The sequence below is a fragment of the Cebidichthys violaceus genome, unplaced genomic scaffold (genome assembly GCF_023349555.1).
Source record: "Cebidichthys violaceus isolate CVI_PGR_0920_01 unplaced genomic scaffold, fCebVio1.0.p SCAF_12, whole genome shotgun sequence".
In the NCBI taxonomy this organism is placed as follows: domain Eukaryota; kingdom Metazoa; phylum Chordata; class Actinopteri; order Perciformes; family Stichaeidae; genus Cebidichthys; species Cebidichthys violaceus.
In genome coordinates, this window is record NW_027176285.1 from 12,644,214 (window position 1) to 12,668,538 (window position 24,325).

General features: G+C 42.8%; 1 protein-coding gene across 2 annotated transcripts in view; it reads left to right on the top strand.

The window, feature by feature from the left end:
• adamts6 (ADAM metallopeptidase with thrombospondin type 1 motif, 6) overlaps positions 1-24,325 on the top strand; it is a 54,363-nt gene that overhangs the window by 17,280 nt on the left and 12,758 nt on the right. The window contains exons 10-18 of one of the 2 annotated variants that reach the window (XM_068706477.1): positions 3,135-3,276; positions 6,955-7,062; positions 10,274-10,419; positions 11,861-11,924; positions 14,307-14,409; positions 15,986-16,119; positions 19,889-20,012; positions 20,693-20,773; positions 23,287-23,450. In XM_068706477.1, the coding sequence (XP_068562578.1) occupies positions 3,135-3,276; positions 6,955-7,062; positions 10,274-10,419; positions 11,861-11,924; positions 14,307-14,409; positions 15,986-16,119; positions 19,889-20,012; positions 20,693-20,773; positions 23,287-23,450 (1,066 nt within the window). The remainder of the gene's footprint in view (positions 1-3,134; positions 3,277-6,954; positions 7,063-10,273; positions 10,420-11,860; positions 11,925-14,306; positions 14,410-15,985; positions 16,120-19,888; positions 20,013-20,692; positions 20,774-23,286; positions 23,451-24,325) is intronic. The other variant, XM_068706478.1, reaches the window with a different exon arrangement.

Consider the following 24,325-nt stretch of genomic DNA (forward strand, 5'->3'; position numbering starts at 1 on the left):
CGGATGATGTTTCCGGCTGAAAGCTGTCAGAGGAGGGTTCGTGAGCGGCGCTTGTGACAGAGATGACAGTGTTGTGTGCCAGCTTCCAACTGGGACACAAAGAGCCGCTTCTCCACCGCTCCGTCGGGTTTCCCGTCCAGCTCTGGCTCGAGTGTCCGAGGATGACCAGAGCTGTGCTCCAACAAACGAAGAGACAAAGTGGTTTCTGCTTGTTTTATAAGCAGAATCAACTAATGCCCAGCCTTTAAATCCCCCCCTATTAGTATCAGTCTGTTTCTTGAGTTTTTTTGTTTTCATTTTGGTTTTATTGCCTTTAGCTTTTATGTTTCTGACAAAAGGTTTTCTGTCTGTAAACTCCAATTATCCTCCCTTTCTCTCCCTCAATCACAGCTTTGGATATCGCACAAGCTTCTTCTAGCCAAGTAAACAACTTTGGCTGTGGTGTTGGCCTAGATTCACCGTCTTGCTTCAGCAATATGTGGCGCTTTGTTTGGGACTTTTAGCAATGGTTTATGAATGCACTCACAGTTCAGTCATAGTTTACGCTCCCAAGTCTGCGAGCCAGTTTGTTGTAAATGTTTAAAGGCTGGCTGTTGGGGAATATTAAACTCTCAGAGACCAACATATAATCTATTAAAGATGATATTAGGCTCATGTGACAATGATAATTGTTAGGTGAGTCTGATTTAATCATGCTGCTGCCTGCTTGGATACGATCAGCACGGTTCATATTTAATATGAAGTTTGCTGATGTCCTCGCCTATTAGAGGATAGTTCCCCTCAGCATAATGAATTTGGCTGAATCCACCGGACAGGAAGCATTTGCGACGATGTCAAATAATAACCGCTGTGTTTAAACTTTGACTATTTTGTCTCTCTCCGAACTAATAAATAGTGAGGTTTGCACTCGGTGCACAGGGGAGTCTGAGGACCTCAGAGACCGATTTGTCTCTCTTTCTCTCTCTCTCTCTCTCTCTCTCTCTCTCTCTCTCTCTCTCTCTCTCTCTCTCTCTCTCTCTCTCTCCCCCTTTCTCTCTTTCTCTCTCTCTCTCTTGGAAGAGCCAAGAAATTGGATTATTCCATTCAGTAACTGAGAACAGGGGATGAAGAAATCGAAGAAACGGACAAGAATCTGGAACATTTAAACGCTTAAAATGCATTTTCTTACTTGCTACTCTGATGAAAACAACCAGCATGTATTAGATGTCTTAAAAACAAAACTTTAAAAGGGATATTTCACTTTTTCAGTGCTTTTGCACATACATTTTAGTGCCCACATACCCACAAACTGTGAAATAAGACGACCCAAGTAATTTTTTTTGTACATATCAGAAAACATGTGATTCAACAAGCCATGCAGGCGTATTAGAAGATACCACCCATGGATTTAAAGCTACCTTTGCAAAGGTGCACCATATTTTTCTTGCCAGCCAATCACAGCAGACTGGGCTTTTACTGGAGGGGGCTCTTAAAGAGACAGACGCTAAAACAGACGAGTTTCAGACAAATTGTGAATACTGGTATATTTAGACAGACAGTATGAGATAAATAATATGTTTTCTGAACAATTAAGCATTTAAGCATGTTCTAGTAGAAATCCAAAATCCACATATGAACCTGAAAAGTGGCACATTATGTCCTCTTTAAAGCAGCTTATACTCGGGCGAACTGGCTGCTAGCTGTAGCTTCATATTCAACCTTCTCATCTAACTGCTGGCAAGAAAGTATATAAGCCTATCTCCCACAATGCAATACTGTTCCTTTAATAGTACAATCTTATTGAGTAAAATACTAGTTTGCAACTAGCTAGTTGTACTAGTAGAATTTAGAAAGGAGTAGCTGGTGCAACAGGTTTGGATGTTTGTTTGTGATGCTCAGAGCAATTCAAAGTTACATTTATTCCCTCTGTTATTCAACAGAACACATTATCAACCATTTTAGGGAGCATCCCTTTGTTAGAATTAAGTTCCAGTGAAAAACAAATACTTGAATTTTTTCACTTTAGCAAGAAACCACATTTTTTCCTTGAGCCCTAACCACTGCAGAAGAACAACCTTGAGTCAAAGTAGTACCAGAGCTCCTAGGGACTTTTTTTAAAGTTTCATATCTATCTGCATGGCTAAATATCACTGGAGGTAAATGAGAAAATATGTGTTGGGTGAGCGGGCCGTTTCATTTTTAGTTCAGTCTTCTTCTTCTCTGCTGTATTCTGGGCCCGAGCTGCAGTTAGATATGAAGCCTGGCTCTAAGTTGTTATTGTCACCAGGCCCACTTTTCCTTTCGAGGGATGGCAGGCATTCCCCTGCATGTTGCAGCTGCCACATCTGGAAAGAACACAGTGTTATAGTAAATAGTCGTAGTGGTATTTTGCCTTGAGAGAGTCCTCTGACTGAAATACAGCTTTGTTTGTTTATTGGCACTCGTCTTTGGTATGATCTTAGTGCCTTGCACATTGGCAAAAGAAAGAACAAATAAAGAATAATACAAAATCTTTATTTAGTGTCTGCCCTTATAGATGGGGCGAGACAAGCATCCACATTTACACGAGCTCAGCATCTCAACCCGGAACGAAAGAATCTGCTTCTTGGCTGAAGTATTTTTATTTTAAAGCTACTAGAATACAAAACAACCGTGTGTGTGTGTGTGTGTGTGTGTGTGTGTGTGTGTGTGTGTGTGTGTGTGTGTGTGTGAGAGTGAGTTCTTTGAGTTGTGCACATATTTCTATCTGACTAAACAGACTAAACATATGACCCATAGCTCTCTGCACAGATTTTTCTCTTCCTTTTCTTCTGTTATTTTACTGGTGGATGTGAATATAAGCAGCGATAATACAGAACAGTGGAGCACAGAACCGTGTAATCAGACAGTGGTACTCTGTGCCTCCGGTGCTTCAAGCCTCCCTTTGATGAGGAGGCGTTGATGTGTGATATCAGCATTAACTACATGTCATTTGAGATGTCTGACAGGCTTCCTACCCCGGTAGATTGGTGGTAAAATGAAAATGAGTCAAGCAACACCAGTCAAGGCCTCAAAGAGGACTTTAATCTTGGCATTTCTCACTGTTCCGTCGGCCGAGTGTAGAAAGGTTTCTTTGTGTAAGAAACAATCCTATTGTAGGTTTGTTTTTTTGACAGCTCAGGTCGGGGGACGTGTCTGGACAATGAACCTATGAAACGAGACTTCCTGTACCCAACAGTGGCCCCGGGGCAGGTGTACGATGCAGACGAGCAGTGTCGCTTCCAGTACGGAACCTCCTCACGCCAGTGCAAGTATGGGGTAAGAAACCAGCATCTTTCATCTTCTCCCTGACCCACAGGGGGATCGCTGTTTTATGTTTGAACTGCTCATGAAACGCGAGTTTTCTAAGTCGTACATTGTCACTGTGGCATTGCACACACAGGACCGGACATGAAGAGGATGTAAACAAATATATTATTATGAACAGATACAAATAGAATATTTAGCAGTAATTGTCCCAAAACAGTGCTGAAGCCAGCTGAGAAAAAACATCCAAAAATCAATTATAATTACAAGTTTTTAGACCTTAAAGGATCGCTTGATCGACAGGAAATGTATTGACAACTATTAGCGATATCGTGGCTCCTTCCTCTCTGTGACAACCTGCTTTTCACTCCGCCATCGAGTGAAGCTAATGAGGCACTTTGGATAAAAGTGCTTTAAAAAATGGATGAAAGCGTAAGTTTTGGTATAAAAGTGCTAAATGAATGACGTCCAAAGGGGAAAAATTTACATTAATGTAATGTAAAAAGAAGGTAACTGAAAAAACAAGCTCCATTTCCATTTCTGTTAAAGCTCTGTTCTTCTCTTTTAATAAGAGGTGTTGATGTACGGCTACGGCATGTTCGGTCTTTACTGACAGTTTTTCTTCAAGCTAATATTTCCTTGTTGAGATTAAAAGGTGGGTAAACACTGCGAGGAAGATAATTGTTTTATTATCGTCTGACGACTAGAGCTGCTTCGTGGGTGTCTTTCCGCGCGGTGCCTTATTCTCCTTTTTTAATCTCTAAACGAGCCAGATGAAGAGATGAAGGATTGAAGTCAACACTCCCCTCATCTTTAAGTCTGTAATGATAATGATTCAGCCCCCCCCCCCCCCCCCCCCCCCCACCCCCACCAGAGTAATGAGAAAACCTCAGCGCATGAAGTGACACAGGCAGTGAAAGACGAGGAACAACCACGCGGTAAAATGAGCGGTTGAAAGAAACCCTCAAAGATTTAATGAACAATAACGTGATATTGTTTTGCATTACGTAAATATTGGAGAGAAAAAAAAGACAGAGATTAGCTGAGATCATAGAGTTATTTCATTTCATTGAAAGACAGCAGATTATAACGGGCCCCGAAATCAAGCCCTGTTATTTTGGCTCCTAAGCTCATAATTGTGGTTCGAGATCGTGCATGAAAGACACACATTTATGAGCGGATTGGATTCCAGCACAGATTCAACGGAGCTGGATTGGAGTTTTTTTTTTTTTTCATCTGACAAACAGATCTATTGCGTACGGCCATCTGGGAAAGAGATGCCCTCTGCGACGGCTTACAGGACAGACGCGACCACAGAAATGGATAAAAGGTCTAATGAGGGGAAGAGTCTGGTTCCTGAAGCTCAGCCTGCTGAACTTTTTCCACATTTTGATGAACGTTTGCTGTATTTTCTTATCATTTTTGCGCTGTGAAAGAAAACAGCGATGGGAAACGAGGGGAAGTTTAGCCACAGCACATTAAAGTTCATCTCTAATATTACAATAAATAACGTCATATTGTCGTTTTAATATTTCATGTTGAAAATAGTTTGGTTTATACTGTTAGATAACAACATGATTTGTTGTTTTTCAACCACAGAAAACTATAAAATTCCAACATTCATTCATCTTCAGGACAGGATGGGAATTTACCACAACTGGGTTAAACTGGGAACGGCAATGTAGAGCAGCGGTTCCCAACCAGGGGGTCCGGACCCTATAAAAGGTCACGAGGTGATTATTCAGATCAGGAAATTCTGCTGCATAAAATTAGTTTCATTTTTCACACCTTTTCTCTCATTTTTGTGTAATACTGGATAGTTAAATGCAGAATGAGCAGGATTTTCAGACTGATACAAAAATAATCCCTCTCAGTCAACACGTGAAGTGCAATAAAAACGTAGCAAACAGGTGGAAGTTTGTAAGCACGCGTCCATCAGGAAACTACAAAAATGGCGGACACAGCGCCGAAAAAACCATAACCTTCGTTGAGCCGGGGAGGAGGGGCCAACTCTGAATGTTTGAGACCAAAAGAGTTGGTGGAGATATTAAGGCTACTTTAAAGTAATAGTCTTCAAGATTTTCCTTTAAATACATGTCTGTTAAGTCACCGTCTAATGGCCCTCTGATGAAAAGCCCTTACACCCCCAGTATTATGAACTGGGGGTCTTTAGTAACTTCCGCTCTCCGGGGAAAAGAGATCCAAAAACATACCTGCAGTTACCGCATTTGGCCACAGGTGCCGCCAAAGAGGACAAAGCGGAGATAATGATGATTGAGGCTCTGATTGGATCAAATCAAACAATCTCAGAAGGGAGAGTAAATTGCTGTTTGAATTGCTCCCTAATCAAAACCAAAAAATATTGCTTTGTGACCAAAAGAGGTTGAGCAATACAAGAGCGATATTATGTGGCCGACGACACCTTCGCGGGCCTTCAACCAAACTCCAAACTTTTAAAGAACCGCGGGGGGTCACACACACTTATCACAGCGTGAGACAGTGTCAGAGGTGGGAAAAGTAACACAGACGTCCAGAGAGGAAGTTCAGCGTGATTTACAGCAATAATTTGGTCTCAGTGACTAACTTCACATTTTTTTAGGCAAACATGACACTGTGAGCTGAAGGTATGAAAAACAAACAAACCTTTGATGGCTATATTAGCGAGGCCTTTTACTCAGTGCCTCTGCTCTTTTTTTTTTTTTTTTTATCGCCGGCTTGTTCTCTCGTTGCGTAAATCCATCAGGCCCACATCCACGCCAAAGGCCGGGCCGCTGACCTTTCAGCGGGGCCGAGATAGTGAACTGGAGACCGCTTATTGAAACCAGCTGGCAGAAGGGGATGCGCTTGCAACCAGAGAGTGCCAGTTTGCCGCTTTATGTAATCTGGATAGGCTCGGGGAGTCGCGGGGCCGCGGCGTATTTACTGATCCCGTGGGGTCAGAATCTACGCGCCGGATCGTAACTCTTTTTCATGAGCCCGCTCTTCTGCCGTACACAATTGTCCCGTAAAAGCCTTTTGAAGTGGAGACGCGGGGGCGACCCGGCTCGGTTTATTGGGAAATCTAATGCGAGGTTGTGCAGAGCTGTCCTCGTAACATGTGTTCACTTTATGGTTTTATTTATTTGGGGGCAACTTAGTGCTGTCTGCTCGCTATCTCCTTCTCACACACACTCCCTTCCTTTAGCAATCTAAATGGATTCTCCTAACGCTCCAGACTCGGACGGAGTGAGGAGGAGAAGACGGAGATGTTTATTCAGACCGCTCAGTAATACTAAAGATATTTGTTAGGCCCACAAGTCGTCTTTATCTAGGACTTGGGAGGCCTGTTGCTCACTCTTTATTTCCCCGAAGAAGCAGAAATTGGATTTCTCGAACTGATGTCACGGTCCCGTGTGGTCCTGAGGTGAACGTGAGCAAACGTTAGTCACGGTGTTGATCCAGCTGACTCTTCATTCCTCATAAGAGAACATGAACGGTGACCTTCGGCGCGTTGCTCAAGATGCACTCGTGATCCGAAGCACATGGGCTCTGAAAGTTTCTCAATGTCGTCTCATCAACTCAATTAATAGATGAATATCAATGTGTTTGGCGAAAGAAAAACACCAAATGCTACCGATAAATCATCCTCGCCTTTCCCAGTCTGCCCGAATTGACTTATTCTGACCAACTTGCTTTTGCCTTCTTTCCTAGGAAGTGTGTAGAGAGCTCTGGTGCCTTAGCAAAAGCAACCGCTGTGTAACCAACAGTATCCCTGCAGCAGAGGGGACTCTGTGCCAGACTGGCAGCATTGACAAAGGGGTAAGTCATCCAGTGTTTCTCATGCTTTTAAAGACTCACCACATATTACTGAGCACTATCTAGGGATGAGTGTGGTTTTAAAGATCAGGAGGAGAGAAATGAATGAATAAATATGAATTCAAACACAAACCTCTGCTAGCTGCTAAGTCCTCACAAGCTAACAGTCATGTTCTTTTATGTGATGGATGGGGGGGTTAGCTTGTCACCGCTAATCACATTTGATTGGATAAATGTCTACACACGCCCCAGAGTGCGAAATGAGTCAGCAAAAATATTTTAAAGAGAGGGACTTTGAATAAAAACAAAAGTTACAAATTATTATTTTTTTCAGCTTTTATTGATTTTTGATTGAAAAGCGGGATTGAAAAGCAAATTTTCTTTAAACAATCGCCAAAAATACACCGCTCATCGCAGCCAGAAGCTGGTGTCGTTGGCCATTTTCAGTGAAATATTGCTATTTTATTTCTCTCCGTCAGGAGTTCACAACCTCTTTTGGTCATGACTCCTAAATACAAAGCAATATATACGTTGGTTTGAATTATGAGTAATTCAAGATTCATTTTCCACTCTTAGATTTGTTTGATTTGATCCAATGATGCCAGATTCTGTCCAATCAGAGCCTCAAACCCACCCAGTCTTTTTGGTTGCGTTTTCTGACGGAACATGATGCGTTCGAGGACCGTTGGAAAGTGGAAGATCCAACGATAATGCTGGTTTTTACAGCTTCTGGCCGTGATAAAGGGTGTATTTTTGGCGATTGTTTAAAGAAAAACATGCTTCTTAATCCTGCCGGCGGGCGTTCGGGGTTCAGAGATGCACCAGTATCGGATCGGTACACGATATCGGCCGATACGCAAAGTTCAGGTATCAGGAAGGAAAAAATTGTATCGGACAGCTCTATTAAAAAACCTCCTCCGTGTGCAGAAATTAGCGGTAGCTCACTGCCTCCACTTGCATCTGTTCCTCTCTGGAACAGTGTAGCGGTCCCTGAGTGTGATCTCATGCTATGCACACACACACACACACACACACACACACACACACTGACAGACATGCAGGCCAGGCTTTAGGTCATCAGCCCACTGTTGATGCCAGCCAGGTTAGGGGAGACAGTTTTAACACGGATTACGGCGGCCATTGTCACCGGATGGTCCGAGGTCTAAAAGGGAAGAATAGCAGAGTGTCACGAGCTGTCACCCGTGATTACCATTAGCTCAGTGGAGCCTTTGAGGACCGGGGCCCACGGACAGGGTCCTGGACAACACAGGGGGCCCCAGGTTGAGCCCGGGGGGCTTTGGAACAGCTTTTGGAGCAGCTTTAGGAGAGCCAGTGGCATACCCTGTCTGCCCCTGCCGGGGGGACAGCTTCAAAGGAATATGAATGTCAGCCATTTCTCACCCAGCGTGTGGAGAGAGGCCCTTCCAACAGGAGCAGGGAGAGAGGGTGAGGGCAGAGGGAGGCAGGAGAGAGAGTTTTACTGTGTCATTCAGGGGCCCTCCAAGTCTCTCTCCTCCCGATGCTAATCTGGTTTAGACAGCGTCTCAGGACGTGAATGAGCAACTCGCAGGACGGTGGCCCTCACCTTGACCCGTCCCCGTCTTCTTAACCCACTGACACAGTTGGAGAGACAAAGGGGCCGATTCTGATCCCCTCTTCCCTCTGGAGCTGTGCACAGCTTAGCACGAGGCTTAAGACGCTCCTGAAACACGGCACGGTGCTTTCCATCCCTCGCCTGCCTCGGAAACCCTCCTCACGCCACTCAGGAGACATTTAACAACAACACGAACACATGCAAAAGCAGTTTAAGAAGCGGCTCTGTTAATTCAGCTTATATATAGTGATGGTTTACGTAAAGGATGTGAAAAGGCACAAATTATCAAAAAAGGAAGAGAACAACATGTTTGGGAAATAACAAACAAGTCAAACAAGTCGTATTTAGAGCTGGAAAATACAGATGTGCTTAGCTTAGCTTAGCATAAAGACTGGAAGCAGGGGGAAACAGCTAGCCTGGCTCTGTTCAAAGTTCCAAAATACGCCCACCAAATACATGCATCTTAAACAGATAATATAGATGCTTAAAATGTACATTCATTAGGACTTAATGTTTTCATAATAAGTATGGTTGTAGCAGCCAAACCCCTGAATGTGTTGAATTGGGTTTGTTTAATTGCTTATGAATTCAACATTTCATTTGTAAGAGGAAGATTCTGATATTTCTTTGTCTCGCTGTAATAAGACGGACATGAAGTTAATATAAATCTTTTCACAGCGCTCTGGAAAAAAACAAGCAACTAAGCACAAATCCCCCAAATGTCAAACTATACACCTAAACTGAGTCACCAGTTAACCTGTGATGACGGGTGAAGAGAGGAGAAATAACAGGAAATTAAATTATAGGGCTAATAGTGTAGTCACAAGTGTGTGTGTGTGTGTGTGTGTGTGTGTGTGTGTGTGTGTGTGTGTGTGTGTGTGTGTGTGTGTGTGTGTGTGTGTGTGTGTGTTTAAAGAGAAACACGAATGTGTTATTGTATAAAACAGATTCTGTATAGTCTACATTTCACTACACACAGATACATGTGAATTTATTGTGAGCTCAAACTAGAACTGACACTGAAGTATTCTGTGTTGTAATAATGTTATGGTGAAATCTCTAAAACAATGTGTCTCAGTGTATTTGTTGTGAAGAAATGACTCAACTCTGCTGCCTGAAGACTCAAAGCGTCCCTCTCTGTCTCTCTCTCTGTCTCTCTCGCTCTCTCTCTGTCTCGCTCTCTGTCTCTGTCTCTCTCTCTCTGTCTCGCTCTCTCTCTCTGTCTCTCTGTCTCTCTGTCTCTGTCTCTCTCTCTGTCTCTCTCTGTCTCTCTGTCTGTCTCTGTCTCTCTCTCTGTCTCTCTCTCTCTCTGTCTCTCTGTCTCGCTCTCTCTCTCTCTCTCTGTCTCTCTCTCTGTCTCTCTCTCTCTCTGTCTCTCTCTCTGTCTCTCTCTCTTTCTGTCTCGCTCTCTCTCTCTCGCTCTCTGTCTCTCTCTCTGTCTCTGTCTCTCTCTGTCTCTCTCTCTGTCTCTCTCTGTCTCTCTCTCTCTCTCTCTCTCTCTCTCTCTGTCTCTGTCTCTCTCTCTGTCTCTCTCTGTCTCTCTCTCTCTCTGTCTCTGTCTCTCTCTCTTTCTCTCTCTCTCTCGCTCTCTCTCTCTCTCTCTTTCTCTCTCTTTCTCAGTGGTGCTACCAGGGGGACTGTGTGGCGTTCGGTACCTGGCCTCAGAGCGTGGACGGAGGCTGGGGGCCCTGGTCGACGTGGGGGGAGTGCAGCAGGACCTGTGGGGGCGGTGTGTCCTCCTCCATGAGGCACTGTGACAGCCCAGCGTAAGTAGGCAAAGTAAGCCACAGCAAGCTGAACACACACATCCAGGTCCTGCCTACAGGTGTGTGTGTGTGTGTGTGTGTGTGTGTGTGTGTGTGTGTGTGTGTGTGTGTGTGTGTGTGTGTGTGTGTGTGTGTGTGTTTAGGCTGTCTGGATGTATGTTACACCTGAGTGGGAGTAGAGCTAATACGTCTCTGACGCAAATATTCCTCCGTCCAAGGGAAAAACTCCCATAGTGGCTCTTTCATTAAAGCTTAAGATTACTTTTTCTTAAAAACAGTAACAGACAACCCCAGGCGAAAGCATTTTCATTCACTTTTTTGGTCTATTTTGCTTCCATAACATGTCTTCATTGGAAAGAAAACATCCAAAACACACATTTAGATGTTTATTTTACTACTTTGTCTGTTTGCATCTGTAGATTTCTCCCAAATTCACCAAAAGTTACTTTACAGTTTCATTCCTCTCTATATTCTGAAGGTAGATATCCAAAAAAAATGTTGTTGTTTAAATCAACTAATCGATTAAGCATCAACATCATGTAAATGTTAGTTAACAGTCAAGTTCCTTGGTCGAGGACAGCCCTAGTGGTGTTAGTATTTCTTCTTTCTGTCTCGCTGTAGAGAAACAGACCTAAAATCCCCTGAAGAGGGTTCATTCAAGGCCGCCCTGGACGTCTTCTAATGTAACTACAAACACAGACGCTAGTCCTCACGATGTTTAAGCTGCACCGATGTAGCACGTGCTAAGCTAAGTGCAGACACAGCTCTCTCTCTCTCTCTCCTGCAGATAATACCGCCGTCCAGTTCTGTTCTAAGTGCGTCGTCGTTTGCCAAGAAGACGTTTGGGGATCTTTATCCTTCTTCCAGCGCTGCGTTCCTTTGTTTTTGGGAGCTAGATATTACGTCAGACAGGTCGTGGGGAGACACGAGAAATGAGCCGGGGTGAACCAGAGGGAGCGCGGGGGGGGGGGGGGGTATAATGTGGAACACCTGTGTAAGGTGATCGCTGTGTGGAGGGGAGGCAGAGAAAACACCGGCCTCTAACACATTCATTACTTAGTCGAGGAAGAGGAGGCTAATGAAGGTGCAGACGAAGGATGAACCCCTTCCACAGACGTAGCCGTCGACGAGGAGAGGAGGAGAGGAGGAGAGGAGGAGGTCTACCGACTCTCCCCAATCTAAATGTCACGTCACACTTAAGAGCTCTGAGAGCAGCTCGGGTTTCATGAATGAATCACCGGCTCACACACTCAGCAAAAGCAGCAAATGCACAAACACACTTTGTCTTCTGGCTTCTCCACTTGCATTCACCAAAAAATGTTGCTCGCTCACATTCGCCAAAGATTATGTTTTTTTTTTTTGTTTTTTTTTTAAATGTTGTGATTTACGGCGCTTGATGTGAAGTGTGTCCTCTCTCATTTCATTCTCCTGTGTCTCTCAGCCCGTCTGGAGGAGGGAAGTACTGCCTCGGGGAGAGGAAACGTTACAGATCTTGTAACACCGACGTGAGTTTCTTTCCCCCGTTTTTTTCACTCTTGGTATTTAGAGCAAAGTATACAAGTGACTTGGAGACTAAACTGTCCTCCTGATGGATGCTCTGGTTTGTAGAGGGGACTGAGATAGTTGTGACCCCCCCCCCCGTCACACAAACGACTGCTGCAGAGCGTGTTATCTTACAGGCTTTATAAGGAGCATGTTAGCGAGCAGCACCACGCTGCCTTTAAGCTTTCTGACATGTTTTCAGAGATCCAATGTGACTTTTCGTCTTATTGTCGCTTAACAGTTCACATGTTGTTCGTGACATTTCACTTGAGTCGACGATGATGAAAGTTTCAGAGCACATTTCATGAAAAGAAATTTAAATTTATTTTTTTTTTAGGTCTGGAGCAAAGCTTTAAACAAATATTTAACATGGCTGCGAGTTGAGATCTCTGTTCAACTATTTCTAGGTGGTTTTTCCTATTTTTTTTCCACAAGGTGAAAATTGAAATAGTTAGGGCCCTGGTGGACATTTAACCGCAAGTCTTAAAAATAACAGCCGAGAGCAAGCGCCGAGTGTTTTCTTTGGAAAACAAACAACATCCCCAACCGCTATTTCATCACACTGACCACACCTTGTCCAGGGAAATGTGTGTGTGAGCACCAGATGTACACACACACACACACACACACACACACACACACACACACACACACACACTTACATGCATACATGCTATTTTTACATTGATCAGCCGTCAGATATTATCTGTAAATGGTGCTTCCTGTTGCTACTACGTCTGTCCTGTGGGAGGTCACTCTGTATTGTAAAGCTGCCTCCGTTAGCATGATGCTACATGCAGCGGCTACTGAAAAAAAGGAATCACCTCTCTGATAGGATGCATTAAAGGGCAATTTAGTTTTATACTTCCACAAAGTTCAACCGATCACGTTGTGCAGAAGGGACATGTTCAGAGGATACAGTAAGTGGACAACGACTTGAGTCGTCACAGTGGGCTCTGGGTGATTGTTAGAAGCTAAGCAACACGCGCACCACAGAAGAAGAGTCAACTCCTCCACACACCTCTGCACTGATTTATTTAAACAAGAGTGGACGTTTTGGTCAGAAGGACCTCTCTGAAGACGTTTTGAGGTCCCTGTGACATACGCATAAACTTTTTGTTTCCTGACATTTTACGGACGAAACGATAAATCCAAACACGAGCAGCAGGTACATCGATGATACTTACTGGCAGCTCCACCGATGTGATCTTTGAAGTTCTTTCCTCTCTTTCCGACACGTGTTCTAACATGTAAATCTCATTTGGGCCACGTGTTGTCTTTTCAACACACACTTGTAATAATATTATTCTGTCTCTTCGGCCTCGATCTGCATGTTTTGATGTGCGAGCTTAAAGCTGCCGCGTCGGAGAAAACACTTGAGTGGTAATGAAAGTGGAACGCTTTCAGCATGTGAAATACAGCTTTGACCCGAGAGCTTTTATTTGTCCCGGGGGAGAGTGTTTTGGGGTTTCTGAGGACCTTTTCACACCAATAAAGTGTTTCTTTCCACTTTTTTTTTCTTTTACTGGAGAAGCATCAACTCACCAAAACAAAGCAAAAACCCTTCAAATGCAGAACACACTGTTCTCAATGAGGAGATCCAGGAGGCTCGTCTGTTTTAATGTCCGAAGATCAAATGGGACATCTCATGCAGACTTTGTCCAGCTGGTAATAATGATGCTGTCTATGCAAATAAAAACATCCCAGAGTAATTCACAAATGGTAACAACTAACTAGCCTGCATCTTTAGATCTTTAAGGAGTTTTAGCTCCTTTACTACAAATCATGCACTTTTCTTTCTGAAGTTTTTTTGAATGCATGCAACAGATTTCTGGATTTATGGGTGTTTTTGTTGCATCGCTTTCCATTAATTTTTTCTTATGACATGAAAATCAGCTGGCAGACTCTTAAAACTTTGCTTTGTGTAATCCATCACAGTGAACATCAAGTTTATTTCTTCTTTTTTTTTTTCTTAAGTTACATAATCATTGCTTGGTAATGTTGGCAGTTTAATAGGGAATTGATTAGAAACGTCTGTTATTGCTTTACTCCGCAACAGTTTTTAATACTTATTGGAAAATATTTTGATGTCAATAACAACAAAAGAAAACAGCCTCCAGGCTCCATGACATCTACTTCACAAACATTATCGGTGATTGGTAAATATGCAACCAAAAGTACAACAAACATTTGATCCATTTTCCAAGTCAGTCTTTCCATCTCGTCTGCTGTTGGTGGATAACTCGTCTTTTCATAGATCTTCATGTTGTGTGGAGATGAATAACATGTGGAGTTTACGTGATACTCTAATTCTTAAAATGTTTTCTCTTTTCTTTATTTTTCAGGCCTGTCCCGCAGGATCTCGTGATTTCCGAGAGAAGCAGTGCGCTGACTTCGACGGCATGCCTTTCCGTGGGAAGTACTACAACTGGAAGCCGTACACCGGTGGTGAGTTCAGGACCGGGTTGACCCAGCTGTTTGTAAATCCTTTAAAGCCCCAGAAGACTCGGCTTCACTGATTGATTGAGAGAATATGTGTTCAGGGCTTTTAATATGTTTGTGTGTGAAGTCCGTCTTAAGCTCCAAGTAAATAATAACTAGTTTGAAACTAGCAGTCACCTAAATCAAGTAAAAATAAAATACCGTAACTCGGTATTTCCCAAATGGGGGTGCTTTGGGGTATGGCGTTGGCTCCCAGAGGAACAGAGATGAGAAGCTCTGCTCCTGGAGGAGGAGGAGGAGGAGACGCTGCTGCTGCTGCCGGGAGCTGAGCTCTCCTCCTCCCTCCGGAGCTCCAGACTGCAGGTCCAAGGCTGCAGGTGAAGCCGGATCTGGGTCTGTCCAAGGTGGACCGGTCTGTGCTGGAGGATCTGGGTCTGTCCACAGTGGACCGGTCTCTGTTGGAGGATCTGGGTCTGTCCACGGTGGACCGGTCTCTGCTGGAGGATCTGGGTCTGTCCACAGTGGACCGGTCTCTGCTGGAGTCTGAGCTGAAGGAGTTTCTGGTGAACCTGCATGATTTCATCTGGTTTCACCAGAATCTGACCCGGTGGCTCCGATGACGAGCATTAAGAACAACTCTATAGAAATAGACCATCTTCTCTCTGATGGTCTCTTTACTGATGGAGGTCTGATAGAGGATCAGGACTAAACTGAGACTGGTTCAGGACCAGATAAAAGCTCCTCACAGTAACTTTAGTTTAGTGATGTGTAAATCCTCGCTCAGTAAACTCGGCTAACGTTTATTTGATGCAGCTGGCTGCAGAATCTTTCGTACATCTAATCTCTTCTAAGTGCTGAGCTGTAAAAATGTTCCTCTTTGCGTCACAAGTGTCTGTCTTGTGTACCCAGTTAACACCAACAGTGGGACGGTCTCTTTGATGGGAACAGAATTCTTCAGATTCCTGCGCACTGTGCTGCGTTCGGAGACCCTCGCCGGTCTCCTGGATCGTTCCACCCTGGGACATTTTCACATTTTTTGACAACCGTCCTGACGCACTTCATGTCAAGAGTCTCTTGGCGGGAGTTTAGCGGTACATGCTTTGTGTCAGTCTCCCAACAAATTCTCTCTGATGCCTGCAGGTCATGGAAAATATCCACTTCACTAAAGAAAACACGGGAAAAAGTGATAAAAGTTCGAAGCGTGTAAACACGTCTTTTATTTTCTTTCAGCTTAAGTTGGATCTCTTTTATCACAAGGGGTCTGTTTTGTCGAATCCATCACCTCCTGACTCACAGCGCTCCGTGAGCTGCCAGCCGCCGTGTGTAAACAGCAGATAACCTGCGCGTTGATGTCAGCCTGATTGTTGTTGGCAGCGGGCGCCGTCTCCGTCTCCGTCTCCGTCGGCGTTACAGTGACGTACGGCTCGCCAAAGTGCCGCTGACTTTCCTCCACATGGTTATTATTGTCAATAAAGTGGAGAGGACATTTCAGCATTCAGGTCATGGAGATAACCGTGTGTGTGTGTGTGTGTGTGTGTGTGTGTGTGTGTGTGTCTGTCTGTCTGTGTGTGTGTGTAACCAGGTGGTGTTAAGCCCTGCGCGCTGAACTGCCTGGCAGAGGGCTATAACTTCTACACAGAGCGCTCTCCTGCCGTCATAGATGGCACCCGATGTCAGGCCGACTCTCTGGACATCTGCATCAATGGAGAGTGCAAGGTAAGGGGGCAGCGTTTCGTCATATATGGTCATTTGAAAAAAAGCCTCAATTCACATGATACTCTTTCATTGAGGGCTTAAACAATACAACCCACATCATAACACACCATAGTTATCCTCTAAGTGGAGGCTGGAGCTCCAAAAATACAAGTTTTACTGTAATAAACCGTAGTTTTCCTTCAACCACCACTCCAACGTTAGCGGGAATCTCAATGTTGATTTGACTTCAAACATGATGTTGTGGTGCCTTCACCCGCATGTCACGGTCTTCCTCAGCGGATGGAGTTATGGTGGAGTTGGCGCCTGTAATCGTGCGACCAAAAGTCCCACAACCAGGTCACATGATGGGCAAACGCGCGCTGAGGAAGACTGTAAGATGTGGTTGAAAGCTGAGGGGGGGGGGGGGGGGGAGCGAGTAAGAGGAAGTTGAGAAGGTCACGTTAAGTTTTCTTTTCATACAGCGGTTGATCTTTTCTGTCACATAAAAAATAATTATAAATGTAAACAAAAGCCGCAGAAAACCTCCTCGACTGAAGGAATGCCTTATTTCCAGTTATGAATATTTCCAATTTGCAGAACATGAAATGACTGGCACTGTGCCATATTAACAACAGTAGAATTATTGAATGTTTTACTTGTGAAATGAATGTCAGAGGCAATAAAAGCATCAAGCATCTCCTGCCCTGACAACATAAATTGACCCTCCACACGCTGACTTCATCCTCAGCGGACTCTTGTGATCGTTTGTGACTGCTAACCGCCGATGTTTTATCAAATTACAGCTAGAGTGACACGTTAGCTGAACATTATGTGAGCTGAGAGTTTCCTCAGCTGCGGTGCCAGTTTAAATCTTTGACCGCACAGTTTACTAGATTGCTGATTGCGTGAACACGACTGCCAAAGCACAAAAAGCCGATTCTCCAGTGAAGAACAATCGAACCTTTGAGTTTCTGTTTGTGGCTTATTGTGATGGAAGGACTGGCTCTGCTTTCTCTGACTCTTATCAGGGCTCTGCAGCCTCGGCAAGAATTGTTCTGTGACAAAACAAACACAAAAATCATTGTTGTGAATAATGATTTTATATATATATATATATATATATATATATATATGTATATATTTAATAAGGCTGATTTAATAACATTTTATTGAAAGGAGTTGGCAGTCGGTGCTATCTTTGTTTCCACGAGCATAAATCATTTTGTACGGTTTGTGTGGAGATGAGGGTGCGTTTGTCTGAGATGCAGCTGAAATAACTTTTTGGTTCCTCGCTCTGAGTCTTCGCTTTGACTTACGCCCGACCGTACGATTTGGCGTGAAAATGCAGCGTCTGTGCCAACAACATTACTTTGATTTTAATGTAAAAACACAACATGGTGCGTGTTTTAATGGCTCAGAGGTGGAATATTCCCCACCAAGAGGAGCATAGCAGGTTTATTTCCACACTGGATCCAGCGCGTCGTTATATTTCAGAGGCCGCCGGCTCTCCGGGTGATAAATCTCCTGAACGCTGTCTGTTTGGAAAGCTTTCAGAAACTCTCAAAGCTGCGATGCTGTTTACAGGTGCTGGAGATACAGAGAGGGAGATTATGAAAAACTGAGAGGAGGGATGGTGATAAGAGAGTATAAAGAAGTGGGAGATCCAAAGGAGGAGTGGAACAGTAATCCTTATTGTCACACAAGCATCACTACTACTCTCTGACATTTCACTGACTTTCATGCTCTGCTTACTATCAACTAACCTGCAGATCATTTTCTAGATGAATTGTTTAATCCTTAAATTGTTAGAAAATAGGGGAAATCTAAATTTCTCCTGTTTCGTCCGACCAACAGTCAAAAACCCAGCGATATATATAGTTTATGATGATGCAAAACAGAGAAAACCAGCAAATCCTCACACTGGAGAAGCTGCAACCAGATCAATCTTTTGGTATTTTTGCTAAATAAATGGCTTAAATGATCAACTATCAGAAAAGATAATAGATTAATTACCTGATCTTTGCAGCTCAAATACAGTTAATCTCTGTTAACAATCCCAAAATGCAATATGTTTACAGGTGTGAGATATGCCACGTGTCTCTGATGACGCACAATGATGTCATCGTCACTGCTAATGCATCGCTTGATGCGATCTTTATTGTTTTGTACTTTCTGCGGGTTTGTTTTTGAGACTGTTCTTTGGTTTTTTTTATGTGAAACTTTTATGCTGTTGACTCAAGTCTCAAGCATATGAATTCTGCGGTTCAGTTCATCTTTATTGTTTTTATATCTTGCATATAAAACAAAACACAGTCTTGTCATTCCAAGATTAAGAACAAACTTGAAAAGAATAACTTATTCTAAAAGTGTATAATATATAACTTTAAAAGTTATATAAAAGTGTAACAATGTTTTTAAGAGGCAGGATAAATACATTTGTACATTGTTTACACTGTACACTCATAGTACATACAGAGCAAATATATTAAAAACAGTGCACTGTAAAAACACTGTACACAGGGAGCAGAGTGGACGTTTTGATGTAAATTGTATTAAAGTGAACTTGGAAATAGTTCCTTTGTGTGTATATATATATATATATATATATATATATATATATATATATATATATATATGTATATATATATATATATTGCAGTAGACCTAACCGCAGACTGTGAACCCTAAAGTATAACAAGTGTTTTCTTATTGCTAATTGTCCTAATGAGTCTACAGACTGCCGGTGTTGGAGCCATTACAGCCCTTAATAATGAAAAGACATCTCTTAACCTGCTCCAGCTTTAAAGCTCCGAGGCATTACTGTACCAATCAAGTAGTGATGAAGCAATCACTACAAGCGGAGCACAGACATAATATTTAATGGGCTCCATACGGCCTTGCGTATTAACATTTATACGAAGCCAACGACGTTTTATCTGTTACGACGGCTAGTTTAAACCCGTCATGTTTCATGAGCGCTCACATGTTTTACATGGAAAAACCTGCCAAGTTAACAGCAATTATGATCAATGTAGCTGTGTTAAAGGATCAGTCCGGAGTTTCAAATAAAAGATGAATGTTTCCTAAATAAAAAATTAAAAAATTTGATTTTTTTATTTTAATTTTATACAGTCTATGATGGTATTTTTGCTTGAAAAGCCCGTCCCAACAAACCTGAAAAACACGGGTTGAATGATTTCAACCCGTGTTTTTCATCCGATAATCACAAAATAAAATAAATAAATTTGACTAAAATGTCAAAATGTTTTGGCGATACCAGATTAAATATTCAATATAATCTTATGAAAAGGGACATTTTAAGACTAAATTAAAAAATAGCTGACAAAGTAAAGTAATGACTAAAAGTTGACTAATATGTAACGACATTTCAACTTAAATTGAACTAAAACGTTTTAAGGTGTCGCCGACTAAAATGTGACTCATAATAAAAAGCATTTTTGTCTAAAGAGGAAGACTAAATCTAAAATAGTTGTCAAAATGTACTCTGGTGATGTCGATTTCCTCATCTAACTGCAAGAAAGCGAACAAAGTGACACGTAACAATTTAATTTGTCTTGTGTTTTTATGGACTCATTGTGTTCAGTTTTGTAAAGTTTACGTTACGGAAACGAACCGTGGCTCAACAATGGAGATCTGGAGCGAACGGTGGATTTGGGGAATCGTTGTGGACACCTTTAGTATTGAACTTCTACTTTTACAGCTTCTAAAACCGTGAACCCCATTTTCCAGTCTTTAAACTTAAACTTTCTCTCCGTCTCTGACTGTAAAGCACGTGGGCTGCGACAACATCCTGAGCTCCGATGCTAAAGAAGACCGATGCCGTGTGTGTGGAGGCGACGGCAGCACCTGCGAGGCGACAGAAGGACTCTTCAATGAGTCTCTACCCAGAGGAGGTAAAACATGTCCGACTCCCGACACGTTGTTTTGAGATATTCTGTCACCTCAGGTTTCTATGACTGTAGATCTCCATTTGTTTATTGAGCCGGAGAAGACTGTGAGTAAAACAAAGTAACTCATCGCCCTTTTGGCAAAGCAGCTTTTTGTCTCAAACATCCATTCAGCCAGGAAGGTAATCTTTCATGGAAATGTGCCCTTTTTTTTGTCTTTTTTTACCCACCGACCATTATGTTTTGGGCTATTTAGAATTATGTTGTCAAAATATAGATCAAAACATGATATTTTCCCATTAATTACATCATGGTGTGTGCAGAAATCAGGAGTAGAGATAGGGACTTGGTGTTGGCTTTAGCCTGAGGTTGTCTATAGAGAGTTCCAGAGAGAGAAAACATATTTCTCCTTCTATGGTATGGCTAGTAAACCATCTAAAAATACTGTGTGTCCATGTGTGTGTGTGTGTGTGTGTGTGTGTGTGTGTGTGTGTGTGTGTGTGTGTGTGTGTGTGTGTGTGTGTGTGTGTGTGTGTGTGTGTGTGACTGTAAAAAAAAAGGAGGGGATTGTTTTGTCCTCCTGCTTTGTCCTTTTTGGGTGATTTGGAATTTATTCTATATGTACTCCCTTCGAGTTTGAGTGGGAGAAATTTCCAGCTTAACGATCCCCGTACTTATACTTCCAGGCTACATGGAGGTGGTTCAGATCCCAAAAGGATCCGTTCACATCGAGATCAAAGAAGTTGCCATGTCGAAGAATTACATCGGTGAGTTAAAGTCACATTCAGAGTTACTAATAAGAGCTTTTACGAGCTTCATGGATGGTAATGTATGTCAGTCTTCCGGGCGGTAATATCTCAGCGACTATTTGATGGATTGCCATTAAATTTGGTACAAATTCAAGGTCCCCTGAGGATGAAACTCACTGACTTTGGTTAATCTCTGACGTTCCCTCTTGTGCCATGAGGTTGACTTTAATGTTTTTTAGTGAAATAACCCAACAGCTATCAGATGAATTGACATGAAATTTGGTCCAGTTTTTTCATGTTCTCCAGGTGATGAATCCTAACGATTTTTGGGAGCCCCTGGCATTTCCTCTAGCACCATCGGCAAAGCCAAAATAATAGTTATCTCAAAATGTACTGGATGGATTGGCACACAATTTTACACCGACATTCATGGTCCTCAGAGGATAAAGCTCAGTGACTTTGGCTATCCACTGCCGGTCTCTCTAGCGCTACCATGAGGTTGACATTTTTGTTTTTTTGTGAAATACCTCAACCACTATCAGATGGATGGCAATTAAATCTGGCACATATATTCATGTTCCCCAGATGATGACTCCTAATGACTTTTGGGATCCCCTTGCATTTTTTCTAGCTCCATCTGCAGGGCAAAAATAATAGTTATCCACGTAAATATCTAAACATCTACTAGATGGATTGGCACACAGTTTAGTACAGACATTCGTGTTCCCCAGAGGATTAATCACACTGACTTTGTTGATCCCATGACATTCCCTTCAGCGCCAACATAAGGTCAACGTTTGTGGTTTTAAGTGAAATATTTCAACTGTTATTAGCTGAATTGGCATGGAATTTGGTACAGACGTTCATGTTCCCCAGAGGATGAAGCTCACTGATTTTTGGTTCCCAATAGTGCCACCCTGAGGTGGATGTTTGTGGTTTTAAGTGAAATGTCTTGACAACTGTTGGATGGATTTCCATCAAATTTGGTTCAGACATTCATGTCCCCCTCAGGATGAATTATCTATTTCAGTTTACGACCAAATACCTGCACAACTAATGACAGCTGCATGGTCATGGTAAACATTACACGCCTTTAGCTCAAAGCACCACTGTGCTTAGTTCAGCCTCACAGAGGCACTCGTGTGGCTGTAGACGCTCTAGTCTTGTTTCACTATCAATCCATCAATCTCAGTAAACCCTGCATTTCACTACAGTGTGGTGAATGTCAATTTGCGACATCAAGCTGTTTCATATTATCTGTTCGGTTCTCTGTCAACCACATTTCCAGGGATTTCCATGTGTCTCTGTCAAGAGCAAATTAGAAGATGCCATCGTTAAATCTCCTGTTGCCTAATGTAAAGCCGTAAAAAACGAGTCTGTAAAAACCTCCCTGAATCTTAACACATGTGATGGCTCTCTTGGCACCGGACTCATCCGCTACGTTCCAGACTAAACAAAAAACTATTTGCAACACCGGCAGCGTCGGACCCAAAACAACCAAATGACCGGATTCAATTAAGCCGGTTCTGTGTCTTTTCATTAACAAGAGAAAGACATGTGACAGCGTGTTGAATTTATAGCGGATGGTGTTGATGGAGGGCTTAAGTTACACTTTGAACCGGAGAGCTGCATCAGATTTATAGGGCCGTGGTGACAGCTGCCTGCTCCACCAGGATTATGGGGGATATGATGTCTATATATCAAAGTTTAAAGAGTGCAATTTTGGCTCACGTGTCGGACTAGATTGTCCCTTCCAAGCAATCTGTAACTTTGTTATGAATTTCATTTGTGACCCCAGTGATAAAGATAATATTTTTCTTTTGCAGCATTGTCTGAGTCCTCGCTATTTAGGTCAGCAACGTTTGCTTTTTTTTTCTTCTTTAGAATGTTTTATTAAAGCACAGACTGAGTGAGACAATATAAAAATAGAGGCCGGGATGCCTGCGGAGACTTGTGTAAACTGCACCGAACAAAATCACAATGCTCACAATCAGTGCCAGATGTGCTAAAAAATGAATTTATTGAGAAGGGGGATTGTGATATTTTAAAGAGGAATAAACTATTGTTTGAGGGAGGGAAGAGAGGGGGGGAATCTGCAGAGCGCGAGCCAGAGAGACAGAATAGCGAGCGGTTGGATCGTTTCTCCTGAATTCTGGCCTCATTTCAAGGCAGAGAAAGTGGATATTTTCAGATCTGTTGTGCTTGGAGACCAACTTTTGTTTTGACAACCAGACAGAGTGGTATTCATGAGATTCGTCTAAGCTTTCACCTGAAGTGTGTTTTCTTTCTCTTCCTAAATTAGACGTATGTACATGTCGGTGCACGTGAAAGTCAGCGTTTACAGTGTGTGTGTGTGTGTGTGTCTCTGCTCAGAAAGCTGACATCAGAGAGGCTGAAAATGATGATGATGATGATGATGATGATGAAGAACGTCGGCGATGACATCACAGCAAATGATTGTCTCCACCTGTTGTCTGGGCTACCGTTCACTGTCTGCTTCAGCTCTCTGAGAGTACTTCTTTTTGTCCTAGCGCTGAAATCTGAAGTGGATGATTATTACATCAACGGAGCGTGGACCATCGACTGGCCCAGGAAGTTTGACATCGCAGGGACGGCCTTCCACTACAAGAGGCCCTCTGATGAGCCGGAGTCTTTAGAGGCGCTCGGAGCTACCACTGAAACCCTGATTGTCATGGTAATGAATTATATGTTACTGTGCATCAAGCAAAAAAAAACATTGCATGTGTCAAAAGTTGGGAGCAGCAGTGGGAGTCCGGAGTCTCCTGGACAATTTAAATCTGCAATACATCATATTTTTTTGGCCCCAGCAATGGTGACGTATCATCACCTTTTAGGTTAATATAACAGACTTGTCTGTAAACAGTCGCTGGTTTACACATCTAGCAGTCACAGCATTTAATCGGATTCTTGTTTGTGTCCACCTGATGAACGTAAGTCCCGTGTTCTCTCTCTTTTAGCTCTGTTTTTGGTCTCCACCGACTCCTCTGGGAATTTATCTGTCTCATCACTACGAGAGACACCTTTTCACATTGTTTTTACATTATTATATTCTTCAATATAGGTTGAATTATTTAAACTTTGGTCAGTTTGTCATGGCACAAAGAAATTGAGTGGGACTTTAATTTCCGGGAACTTGGACACTCAAAATAACTCCTCTCAATTTGCAACTCTGTAGGTAGTCCTGTACATTTTAGGGTGTATGTATGCAGTTGGTCCGAGTCCACTGAAACATCTGGCTGCTAACCTTAGGTGACCGTCAGCCAGCGGTTTGGGGTTAAAAGCTATTTATATGTGGATATATTAAAACAAAACAATGTTTCGTTTGATCTGGAGAGCATCTGTGTTTCAGAGCTTGTTCGTGCATATTAAATACATCTTTAAATAGGTTTCAGGACACGTTTCTCTGCATGTTCGTGTTGTGATGTGAGGCAACTGATGTTCTGTCGTAATACTCGGTGGTTTCTGCCTCGACATGAATGCTGAAAATACCAGACCACACAGCACCACTGGAATAGACAAGCAACTGGCCACTCGACCACCAGCCATTTC